The 11961-nt window shown below is 37.2% G+C and overlaps 1 protein-coding gene and 1 long non-coding RNA gene across 2 annotated transcripts; both read left to right on the forward strand.

The window, feature by feature from the left end:
- Positions 1 to 1407: 1407 nt before the first annotated feature.
- On the forward strand, positions 1408 to 3877 carry LOC311086988. Its single transcript, XR_014607156.1, has 3 exons — positions 1408 to 1837; positions 3564 to 3689; positions 3828 to 3877. It is a non-coding gene; the product is annotated as an uncharacterized lncRNA (long non-coding RNA).
- Positions 3878 to 4108: 231 nt separating this feature from the next.
- LOC311087056 (NACHT, LRR and PYD domains-containing protein 1 homolog) lies at positions 4109 to 5876 on the forward strand (the record flags this gene model as incomplete). Its single annotated transcript, XM_084120307.1, has 2 exons — positions 4109 to 4112; positions 4471 to 5876. 2 exons carry the CDS (start codon positions 4109 to 4111, stop codon positions 5874 to 5876), a joined length of 1410 nt encoding a protein of 469 aa, XP_083976433.1.
- Positions 5877 to 11961: the final 6085 nt, after the last annotated feature.

Below are 11961 nucleotides of genomic sequence, written 5' to 3' on the forward strand. Positions count from 1 at the left end.
TATGATGGCATTATAATTTAACAATGCAACAAGTAACGATAAAGTTGGCAGTGGCTTCATAAATTAATTAAAAACATAAAAAAACAAAGTAAGTTACACCTGATGCACATTTCTTTGTTCTGCATTTTCTAGAGCAAGAGTTTAAGAACATTACTATATTTTTGTGTTATTAATTAAGAGAAACTACTCCGCCATCTTGCTCTGAGGAAAGTGACTTGAACGCACATGCCGTCGTAAGCACGACTTCCCACCTCGTACATACGAACTTCCCAGGAGGACTTGAATGCACCAATTGTTTACTTGGTTCTTCAATGACAACATGCTGATTAAACAGAATGTTATGCACTAAATAATATTAATAAACATTATAATATACATTAATAAACAATAATGATCTGTGGCTGTATTATGTTAAATATGAAAGTTTTTGTGTCTATTTTTGTGTCTACTTATAACAATAAAAAATTTTAAAAAAAAATTAAATTAAAAACAGAACTACGGTAAGTTTTTATAAGCTGCATGTCGACCCCAAAATACGAGCGTTTAAAAGCATAAAAGTGGATGCAGAGCACAACGTGTCGGGTAATAATCCGACCAGCACCACCAAAAAGACATTGTGTGAATTCTTCAGGCTCTGTCAAAAGCTCTGTGGTAGGCAATTGGGTACGCAAAGAGAAACGGCCCCATAAAGTATTCAAAATTAGTTTACTTATGGATCTTTTTGCCGAATTATGCATTATTTTAGTGATGTCTAGCTGAACGCCCTGGTTTTCAAGATAATCGTCAACGTACGCTTGTTTGTCTTTGTCCGTCACTACATGCGAGGGAAAGCCAGACGCCTCCTGTTTGAATTTTAGGAATGTTTTGACATAATCGGCAAACAGACTGTCAGAGCTTTGTGGAAAATGCCACACCTCGTGAATTTTAACCACCTGATAACTGTGCTGAATAGCTCGATGTAATTCAACGCTGACCCATGTAGCTGTAATACATCTCTCAACCTCTGTGTGGCAGCATTGAAGGTCCTGAATCTGATTCTCTGCACACACAGGCATCTCGATCTGTCTCCATAGATTATCGCAGCATTAGCACCGTGATTTGACAAGTGGAGGGATAATGTGTTATGGGGTGACGTCTCATAGGCGACATGTAGTCTTTCTCGTTATGTCTTTTCCACAACTGCTAGCCAAAGAATCATACAATATACTGTCAAACTCGTAACATGAAAAATTATATAAAAAATTCACAGACAACATATGTTCACAACATATGTTCACATTCACAATTCAAACGGGACCAGAAAATAATTATTTTTTCACATTCACTTGCATTGACGATTTTTCAACCTAGAGGTCCAGTGGGGTTAGCGGAAGGGGCGGGACTTACCAGCTCTATATCCGTTATGGCACTTTTTTTCATCTCAGAGAAATGGGTGCGCTACCCTTGTTTCGCTTCCGTGTCGAACGTAACGTATAATCTCTGATTTTAAGCCTTAGGAAGTCCTAATATTTATGTAATGTTATACGACATTACATGGCTTGTTTACTGTCTATCTGAACAGTATAAAGGAAAATTAGTAAACAGTGTAATTTGTTCTATGTGAAATGGAAAGTGTGGCACTGGCAGTGCAGGGACTTTCGGTCTCACCAGTTTTGTTTGACAAGTGAATGAGAAGTTTGTATTTGGTTGTTTTAATTTTACTTTTACATTCTTAAAATGTATACAAAACAATAATACAACTGTTACTGTAAACGGAAAATATTATTTTGTATGCTCTGACTTTTTTTACCATTGTTTTTCTCTCACAGAAAATGAACTGAAATGGACCGCAGTAACGGTATGTTAAACTTAAAGTGTAAGTTGCAGGTTAACCACCTCAGCCAATTAATGTGTAAATTAAAGTGCTCTATATGTATATATTTAATTATTTCTGTCTTAAAATACGTTAAAATAACATATATTGGGGTTTCTTCAAAGGTAGCGTGTTTTTTCAGTAACTGGGTGATGACGTCATAAGAGGAACTCGCAACCCATACTCTGCTAGATTCTTACTGTATTATGGCTATTTGGAGAACAACTGAGGATGTGGGAAACCATCAAATTCTTTATGGACCACAGCCCTACAATTTTTAACCGGTCAGGCGTGAGAGAGGGGAGGAAATTGCCAGGACCCATGGCACTCAAAGAGTTATTAATGCTTGATGTGAGGAGAATGAGTGGAGGGTTGGCCAGGTGTCCTGGTGAGTAGCTACGTTAGAGCTAGTCTAGGCTAGCCTGGTGCAAACTTAACCCGGATAATATAAGGGAACAAGCCAGTCTTTTCAAAATCTTGCCGTCATGTAGAATAGCAAGGAGGGACAACGACTAATCTGACGTGCCTGAACCCGGTGCCTGAACCCGTTTGTTTTGCGAATAGCTTATTCTCATTTCAGGCAGGATCACGGTCCTCTTGAAGTCAGCACACACGAGTATGTTTACAATTGAGTTATTTTATCCATAATTTTTTTATCAAATAAAACATACAACCAACTTTTCTGTAGTTATGTAAGGCATCTATAGCTTTCAAAGAAATACAACATTGAAGAGTACCATACTTAATGCATGAGTAATTACATTTAGATAAAAACCAACGTCAAGTTTGCTACATCCCTATAGATGAATAAGGCGAATATAGCTGCTAGCGTACTACTGACTATGCCGGTAACTCTACTAGTGAGTTCCTCTTATGACGTCACGCCCCATCTAGTGGAAGGGAGCGGGAGCGGTTAAAACCACTGTTAAAAGTGCCAACTTTTCATTATATTCAGCATTTTGGTATAAAAAACAATGGTGGGCGGTTCTTATCTTTATGTTTAATAAACACATTGCATTATCTTCGTGAAAAATTTAACCTGCAATTTACACTTTAAGAACTTAACTGTTTTTGGTGTAACTTGATGATTTCATCAGTAGAGTTGAATTGACTTGGTAGTCTTTAAACAAACTTGAACAATTCTCAGTTTTTCCTGTTTGTTCTTGGTCACACGACTTGTAAACATGCGAGTAAAGCAAAATTACACTGTACAAAAACCATTTAAATAGCCTGCATCTATGGTACAAACATAATCTTAGCTTACACATGATATGATGTCATATGGATGTAAATTACCAATAACAAATGTTAGTTAAAAAATATTAAAATATACAGTGATTTGAACACGTAAAATATTACGTTTTGAAGATTTGACTCTTTGTATTCATTCTGTGTTTACATCCTGTGTTGGTCAAACATCTTTTGACCATACATATTTTCACATCAGAATTTACATTTACTCATTCCTGCATTCGCATCTGTATGAATGTAAATTAATAGAGCATAAAGTCTATGTGGAGTATTAAGTCTACTGTGATCAAACTTTTATCTAAAATCCTTTACATAATAAATCTACTTCTCATCTGTGTAAAGCTTGTATTATTCATTTTATTGATGGTCCAGTTTAACATAACAGTTGTATCAGTATAATTTAATTTTTATAAACCTAGTACTCGTTATATAACCTACATTGTTTCTCCTTGTCATCTAGACTTTTGTGCATCTCATGATGGCCTGAATGTCCACATTGTAGCTCAGAGTGAAAGCCATATTACAGCACCTGTGCTCACTAACAATAACATCACAGGCAATGTTCAGATCATACATAATGCCTCTGGTAATAAATAAATAAATTGTTATTTACAATTATTTTTGTTTTGTTTGTATATAAATATATTTATAAATCTCTGTATACAATGCATAGCACATAACCCATTTTAAAAAAATAACATAGGCAATGTGTAATCATCTACAGGTATCACTGGGCATCACCCAAACACCCGAAATGAGAGAACACAGACTTCATGTAAATTATGAATGATGGTTTTAATTGTCATTTCAAAGAGGATTTGAACCTAGTAGATTACAGTATATGACCAGGGGGCCTATTTTAAAAATGTAAGTGCATGGTCTAAGCGCAGGGTGCAGTTAAACTTAGGGCATGTCCAAATTCACTTTTACTAGTTTAACAACAGGGAAAATGGTCGGCGTGCGGCGCATGGTCTAAAAAGGTTTTCCCTATTCTCTTAATGAGTAATGGGTGTGTTTTGAGTGTAACCTCAGTGCTATCTAAACAAGTGGCGCAGGACGTGAAAATGATAACTGAGTCGGGCTGAAACTATCAAAACACAATTGCGTCTCACTTGGCCTTGCATTGTGGTGTATGATAGGGACTAGATGTTTTTGCATGAAATTTTGATTTTACTTACTCCTGAGAATACTTCCTCAAATTAAGAAATTATATCACTATACCGCTATAAGATATTTATAGTTTGTATTCAAAGCCCTAGGCAGTTGTCTAATTTGCCTATAGCTAGTGTCGGCCCTAAGAAACTGTTTTAAAAGTCATTACATTTTGAAACTTACTAATCTTTTGGTCATCTTATTTCTGCAGTAAGTGCTTCTCAAATATAAGAAGCAGATACGCAATGAGTACCAATATGTGACTGAGTACAACTCTCTGCCTGGTGAGCATGTGCTGCTGTGTGATCGCTACATACAACCTCTGATTATTCAGAAACATAGAGATCAGAAAGAGCGAGAAGAAGAGATTACCTCCAGAGGAGAGACTTTCCAGCAGGTGCTCGGTTCCAGAAGCGCTCAAGAATCAATCAGTCTGAACACACTGTTCAACCCAGATAGCCGTGGAATCAGTCCTGGTGCTGTCATATTGCAGGGAAACTCAGGCAATGGAAAATCCTTCACTGTGCAGAAAATGATGACGAACTGGGCATCTGATCTGTACAGAACCAAATTTGATATTGTTTTCCACCTGAAGTGTAAAGAAATAAGCTACAGTTCAAGCAGAACCAGTTTGGTGGAGCTCCTGAGCTACAATTGCTGTTTAACATCAGATCAGATATCCATGATACTGCAGCAGTCACCAGAGCGAGTGCTCTTCCTCGTCGATGGATTCGATGAACTTAAAAACACAGAAGACATTTCTCGCATGTTGCCACCCACAGATCCGAACCAGAAAGCCCCACCTGAGGTCACTCTTTGTGCCCTGTTAAGGGGACGCATCCTGCGAGAGTCATGCCTTCTGGTCACCACCAGATCTACAGCTATTGACACCCTGAAGAACATGCTCAAGGAACCTCACAGTTTCAATGAGATTGTTGGCTTCTCTGAGAAGGCGGTGGAGGAATACTTCAAAAAGTTCTTTCAGAAAGACAGACTCTTCAGGAAAGGATATGAGTATGTGAGAGCAAATGAAACTCTCCTCACGGCCTGCTCCATCCCAGTTATCTGCTGGATCATCTGCACGGTTATCCAAGAGAGGCTTGGCGATCGTGCAGACGTAACGAGTGGACTGGAGATGACCACATCCATTTATGTAGACTTCCTGTGCACTCTACTAGATCATCACTCCCAGGATTTGGGTCAGTCCGTTCCCACCCTAGTGAAGAGTCTAGGTAAGCTGGCAGAGAAAGGGATACTGGCACAGCAAGTCCTGTTTGATGAGAAGACCGTGAATGCAATGGTTTCTGACCCTGCTGGCAGTCCGTTCTTGTGCAAGTTCCTCTTTAAAAAAAGAATCCACCAGGAGACAATGTTCAGTTTCATGCATCTCAGCTTTCAGGAGTTCTTCACTGCTCTGTACTATCTCATTCTTGATGAACACGAGTCAAAAAAGAAACTCACGCAAATATTTTCCATTCATAAGAACTCAGACATTGTCAATTATTCAGCACCATGTTTTGCAGCCGTTGTGCACTTCATTTTTGGTCTGTTGAATGGGAACACAAGACACACACTTTTGGAGAGACATGGTCTGTTAATTCATTCAAACATGGATCTTTGAAGAGATGTCTCATTCTTATTCTGAGAGGACTCTGTTTTTTTTCCACTGTCTGTACGAGCTGCATGAAGCAGACTTTGTGAAAGAAGTTACAGAAGCCTGGCCAAGTGTTTCTATATACTGTACAGTCCTAAGAACAACAGACTGTTGGGTCCTGCTGTACTGTGCTCAGTGCTGCCAGTGTATTAAAGAACTGTTTCTTGCTTTCTGCCAATTAACATCAGAAAAGCTGGCTATTATTGGGCCTGTACTTCACAAATTTCGCTCAGTAAAGTGAGTACTTTGTCCAGCATCTATCTATCTATCTATCTATCTATCTATCTATCTATCTATCTATCTATCTATCTATCTATCTATCTATCTATCTTCGGTTTGCTTATTGCCTACAAACATGTCTCCAACAACCGAATTGTGTTGGATAAGTAATGCTAATCAATGCAGACTTAAGGAAATGACAAAGACCCTATCCTAATTTCTGGATATAGTTAAACAGGTCAACAAGTATTTTTGGAGATCATGCTTTTCAGAAAATGCAGTTTTTACTTAGAACATAACTATTTGGGATTATCAGTATAAAGTTTGTACATTCATGTTTTGGAGGATTCCTCTTTCTGGTGAAGATTTATCAGATTCTGATTTTGGGGGCACTATGCAAAATTTGACAACGGGACAGACTCTAAGATCACAGAGGTAATACTTTTTTAAAATACTATTGACTCAAAATAGTAAATTCGAGCTTCCACAATAACCATTCATTTTTTGATGCTTTTGTTTGCAGTGTGGAAATCCATTATTTTTCCATTAGAACTTTTCATCTGACAATCGACGAAGAACTGTCCAGGTGAAGAAAAATAAAGCAAGCATGTATAAGATCTTGAACATATTTTCTCATCTGTTAAATCTTGTTGATAACCAGTCGTATTATTAATCAGTTCAATTACCATATTCTTTTCACGCCGGTTAAATCTCAGGCTGAAAAAATCTGCACCTCTATCTATTGCCACAATCTGCAACAATAAATAAAAGACTGAACCTACCAAAACATTTAGCTTTCAGTGAGTTTTGAAGAAAAATCACAATCGTGACCAAATAACTTTTTAACCACGTTTTGTTTTTTAAGTGCAGATGCTTGACACCTGAGGCTGTATTTTAAAACTGAATACCAGCCTATACACTACGGGTGGTGTCCACTTATTTTGGAAGATCTGTTATTTTGCTTATTTAATCTAATCTTGTGTAAAGATTCCCGGTTTCACAGACAAGGTTTAAGCTAGTCCCAGACTAAAATGCATGTTTGAAATGTTTTGAACTGAACTTGCACTGATATATCTTAAAATATCTCAGTGCCATTATTTTGTCTCAAGATGCACACCAGTAATGTTTTTTTCTAAGACTTTATAAAAGCTACTTAAATGCCCTAATTGAACTAAGGTCTAATCCTGGCTTAGTCAAACCCTGTCTGTGAAACTGACATTGTCTCCTAACAAGGCCACATATTAAGGTCTGGGAAAATTAGGTGTTCAGCAAACAATCAGTTCTCTTAATCAAAATGTTGGATGCAGGAGAAAAGGGCAGGAATAAAGATCTAAAGGAAGGTCCAAAATTGTTATTGAAAGGCGACTGAGTAAGAGTATCTCTGAAACGGCAAGGTTTGTGGGTTGCTCCCGGTCAGCAGTGGTGAGAATTTACCAACAGTGGTCCGAGTAGGAAAAAAACACAAACCGGTGACAGAGTGTTGGGAACTCCAGGCTCATCGATGCACGAGGCCAAAGAAGGCTATTGTGCCTGATGTTCACGTTGGTTTTGTTGCCGGAACGGCGCTTCTCGGGTGCTGCACTAATCACTCCGCCCAAGTAGCAGTGCTTCGCCTTCTGAGAAAATAGTTCCCAGTATTTAAACGTTTAAAAAATGGCTGTGTCTCATATGACCTTGTTATTTGTACACACTGTGACTATACAAATCACAACATGTAAATAGGAAAATGTTGGCGTTATTTTGTCACTTATTGGGATTAGTATGCTAGCTGTAGCCATTTACATCCAGTCTTTGTGCTAAGCTAGGCTAGCGGTGGGTGCGTCAAACAGACTTACAGCACGCACGGAGATGAAAAAGGTATGTATGGACTTATCTAACTCTGGGGGATACGGTGAATAAGCTAAAGTCCCAAAAAGTCGAAGTGTTCCTTTAGCGGCCCCTAAGTCAATAATAACTAAGGACCTTTGCAATTGAAGTGAATCAATCAATCGATACTAAATTTAGCTAGACAATAACTATATCCTAGAGCTGTTGTAAAGCCTAAACAATCTGTTACGGTAATTTCCTATTATCACTGTAAAGCTGCTTTGAAACAATCTATATTGTTAATAGTGCTATATAAATTAAGGTGACTTGATTTGACTTGACGTGCTAGACCAACAAGTTCAATCCACAGTGGGTCTGCCTCGCAATAACTATGCTATAATAATAAATATTACCAAAATGTATCATGTTTTAACAGTCTACTATGTTGAACTATGTGAAATGTCCCAGTTGTGGAAAAACTCAGTAGTTATTTTTGCATGGTTTAAGATCCATATGCAAGAAATCATATGACCAGTGCACAGACCAGTGGGTGAAGATTCATCTAAACAAACAGGGCTTTTCTATGGAGAGATGCACAAGTATGTTTTACATAACATTTGACAAAAAAATAATCTAATAGGTCCTTTTGTTATATATTTTTAAAAAAATTACATTTTCACTTTAAATGTACAAGTTTCTGAATTGTATGTTAATATTTCATTACCACGTATTTTGTTATATTATATCCTATTCCTGTTAGAAATATGAATATGGTCTGTTTAAATCACAAGACAGATGGTCTTTCTCTGTTTGATAACAATTCCCGCTCTTTCTTTTTAAGCCTTTTGGACTCATCCTGAGCAGGACTGATGACAAGGAGTGTGTTGGAGAGAGAAGGAAGGTCTCATCTTTAACATTTTATTTTTATTTGAATAGCATACATGTATTTGCCAAGAAAATGGGTGAAGGCATGGATTTACATTCACAACGGGTTCTATGATGCTTTCTCTTTGAATTATTAAGGAGTTGAATAAATGTATTGCTCTCAATCATTTTCCATATTAGGATTTTATAAATGTATTGACTGGCTTCCAGAGAATAGATATGATATTGTCTTTCATTTGTTGATTTTTGTATAAAGTTTAAACATTTTCAGAGAGAGAGACAGAGACAAAGAGGCAGATATTGTATTTTTGCTTTATATTTCATAGTCACATTTACATATGCCTACATATGCTACATTGGCCTATATTTGTTCTGTCTAATACCAGGGTTGGGGAGTAACGGAATACATGTAACGGCGTTATGTAATCAGGATACAAAAATCCAATAACTGTAATCCGTTACAGTTACGTCAAAAAACGTTGTAATCAGATTATAGTTACATTTTGAAAAAAGGGGGAATACTTTCAGGATTACAATGGTTTCATTTGAAACTAAATAAATAAGTATTTTGGCATAATAACACTATATTAAGCGCTGCTTGATTATACAGTAGTTCCTGGTTCTGTTGCCAGTAATGACTCACGTGTGCCACGCGCTGGTGCGTGTGCAAATAACAGCTTTCTACAATCTCCTCAGACGCAGATTGAATCACTGCTGCTAGTAGAAACGATGCTGCCTGCGGGCAAAATCGCTTTTAATTCATGGAAATTCCGCTGCTATTTTGTAGAAATTAGGAGAGAAGCTTTTTTAGTACCCAAAATGTCCTTTCTTAATCTTTTCTCACGTAACGGGATGTTCGCTGTCTAGGTAACGTAGGGGAACTCCCACTGCCAACGCCCCAAGTTCAGTCAGGCAAATTAAGAAAGATCACGGCTTTAGTCAACATGTAAGCCTATTTTAAAATAAACTATTTTACACAACTAAATGTTGTTTTTATTTTTTAGTTAAAAATTAGTTAAAAATAAAACAAAATAATCTGTAATACCATACATTAGCCACTAGATGTCTGTATAGCCCTTTACATAAATATATATATTCAGGCCTGTGTGTATATTTTGCAAATATTGTACACTGGACCAAATTCTTAATAAATAAACGTTTTTTTTAATTTATTTTTTTATAATATTTCTTCTTGCTTGACTTTATTTATATACGTGACCTTGAAGTAATCCAAAAGTAATCAGTTACATTACTCTCATATTATAGTACTTGGATTACGTTACTGAATACTTTTTTTAGGAAGTAATTTGTAACTGTAACGGAATACATTTTTAAAGTAACCCTCCCAAGCCTGTCTAATACTAATAGTGATTTAATAGTGGTTATGTCTAAAGCATTGTTGACTTTCTTATAATGATCTAAAGAAGCAACAAGTGGAGCAGTTGTTGCCAAACTATTCTTATGAATGTAAAAAGTGAGTTGTGGATGTATTCTTTGAGTTAACATGTAAACTGATATTATTAAAATATGCTTAACAGCTTTCATTTTAATGCAGTTAATGGTTTTACATGATTAGATTGTTTCAGGGTGTTTATTCAGCACGTTTACAATATCAAAACATACCATAGACTTTGCAAGACTCAACAATATTTTTTTCTGTACTTCAGATTTGTACTGCTTATTTATTTTATTTTTAGCAACATTTCAGTATGTCCTAATATATATATATATATATATATATATATATATATATATATATATATATATATATATATATATATATATATATATATATATATATATGTGTGTGTGTGTGTGTGTGTGTGTGTGTGTGTGTGTATATATATATATATATATATATATATATATATATATATATATATATATACAGTGAGGAAAATAAGTATTTGAACACCCTGCTATTTTGCAAGTTCTCCCACTTGGAAATCATGGAGGGGTCTGAAATTGTCATCGTAGGTGCATGTCCACTGTGAGAGACAATCTTAAAAAAAAAAAATCCAGAAATCACAATATATGATTTTTTAACTATTTATTTGTATGATACAGCTGCAAATAAGTATTTGAACACCTGTCTATCAGCTAGAATTCTGACCCTCAAAGACCTGTTAGTCTGCCTTTAAAATGTCCACCTCCACTCCATTTATTATCCTAAATTAGATGCACCTGTTTGAGGTCGTTAGCTGCATAAAGACACCTGTCCACCCCATACAATCAGTAAGAATCAAACTACTAACATGGCCAAGACCAAAGAGCTGTCCAAAGACACTAGAGACAAAATTGTACACCTCCACAAGGCTGGAAAGGGCTACGGGGAAATTGCTAAGCAGCTTGGTGAAAAAAGGTCCACTGTTGGAGCAATCATTAGAAAATGGAAGAAGCTAAACATGACTGTCAATCTCCCTCGGACTGGGGCTCCATGCAAGATCTCACCTCGTGGGGTCTCAATGATCTTAAGAAAGGTGAGAAATCAGCCCAGAACTACACGGGAGGAGCTGGTCAATGACCTGAAAAGAGCTGGGACCACCGTTTCCAAGGTTACTGTTGGTAATACACTAAGACGTCATGGTTTGAAATGGAAGGTTCCCCTGCTTAAACCAGCACATGTCAAGGCCCGTCTTAAGTTTGCCAATGACCATTTGGATGATCCAGAGGAGTCATGGGAGAAAGTCATGTGGTCAGATGAGACCAAAATAGATCTTTTTGGTCATAATTCCACTAAACGTGTTTGGAGGAAGAAGAATGATGAGTACCATCCCAAGAACACCATCCCTACTGTGAAGCATGGGGGTGGTAGCATCATGCTTTGGGGGTGTTTTTCTGCACATGGGACAGGGCGACTGCACTGTATTAAGGAGAGGATGACCGGGGCCATGTATTGCGAGATTTTGGGGAACAACCTCCTTCCCTCAGTTAGAGCATTGAAGATGGGTCGAGGCTGGGTCTTCCAACATGACAATGACCCGAAGCACACAGCCAGGATAACCAAGGAGTGGCTCTGTAAGAAGCATATCAAGGTTCTGGCGTGGCCTAGCCAGTCTCCAGACCTAAACCCAATAGAGAATCTTTGGAGGGAGCTCAAACTCCGTGTTTCTCAGCGACAGCCCAGAAACCTGACTGATCT

This window comes from Abramis brama (assembly GCF_963993115.1).
Source record: "Abramis brama genome assembly, chromosome: 7".
Lineage (NCBI taxonomy): Eukaryota > Metazoa > Chordata > Actinopteri > Cypriniformes > Leuciscidae > Abramis > Abramis brama.